Source organism: Helobdella robusta (assembly GCF_000326865.2).
Source record: "Helobdella robusta unplaced genomic scaffold HELROscaffold_52, whole genome shotgun sequence".
In the NCBI taxonomy this organism is placed as follows: Eukaryota; Metazoa; Annelida; class Clitellata; order Rhynchobdellida; family Glossiphoniidae; genus Helobdella; species Helobdella robusta.
Window position 1 is genome coordinate 1,169,287 of NW_008705269.1, and position 1,169 is coordinate 1,170,455.

The 1,169-nt window shown below is 39.4% G+C and overlaps 1 protein-coding gene across 1 annotated transcript in view; it reads right to left on the reverse strand.

Annotated features, from left to right (window-relative positions):
* Positions 1-679, reverse strand: part of HELRODRAFT_179180 (hypothetical protein) — a gene marked incomplete at both ends in the record, with an annotated part of 11,387 nt that extends 10,708 nt beyond the window's left edge. The window contains one exon of the mRNA XM_009028016.1: positions 560-679. Within this exon, the coding sequence (XP_009026264.1) occupies positions 560-679 (120 nt within the window). The remainder of the gene's footprint in view (positions 1-559) is intronic.
* Positions 680-1,169: the final 490 nt, after the last annotated feature.

The window sequence follows — 1,169 nt, forward strand, 5'->3', positions numbered from 1 at the left end:
ATGAATTATGAAATGAATGAACAAACAGAATAATCATTACATAATGCAAACATGCAAACAGCATTAATGAAATTACAAGCCTACAAACAAACAAACACACACACACACACACACCACACACACACATACTCACACACACACACATACACACACACATACACACACGCACACATACACACACCCACATACAGTTGGTGTTTATGTTATGGCGATTTGGTGAGGAAGTGGTATCGCTGGAGAATTGTTATCCACATTTTTCAAACAAGGCAGTTAATAACGTAAGCCAACTAAATGTTTCTATCATGGACTGAGCCATGTTGTTGGCCGTTGTAAGTTGGACGGTCGAGAGCTGTGCCTAGCACTATTTGTGGTGAAAGTAATGTACGAAGCAAGCATCAGGATTAGCCTCCATTTAAAACTTGGTCTGCCGCTGGTGACCCCAATTTGGGGGTGACGTTTCATTACAGGGCCATTATGGTCTTTAGTGAAGACTAGGATTCGGCAAGGTACTCCGCAGTGTACGACCTCCTATTGAAGCTCTTTCAAAAAGCCAGCATACCAGCCATAAAAGAGTCTCTGGGCTTAAATCTGATAGTAAGTTTAGTCTATTTCTGACAGTTACACAATTGTCCAGTGGTCTCAAGGCCGTTCGCTGACATGGGACGTCACATTCCCACATAATTACGCCTCAACTGACACTGGGTCAGCGGCAGTAATGACAGCCGATTTTAAAGACGACAAATACAAAACTGTTAATAATGGCACAAAGTTTATCTGGCCAATCTGTGTGGAAAGTTTCGGCCCCACCGACAGACACAGAGCATTTCTTGGAGCTAATCGGCACAAAAATTGCCGAAAATAATTGGCGACCCTAACATTAAATTATATATGCTACAAAATATTTCAATTTTTACTGAATAAGTATAATTTATTTTGCATTAAAAATAATATTAAATCAGGATCTGTGCGTGATCTCCAAACATGTATTATGTGACGAGTCGGAATGAAATGATAGCTTCTACAGCTTTTGTTTTTATCCAAAGACTCGGCTCGCCCACACACACACGTACATACATACATACATACACACACATACATACATACATACAAACAAATATACATACATACAAACAAACAAACAAACAAACAAACATACATACATACATGCA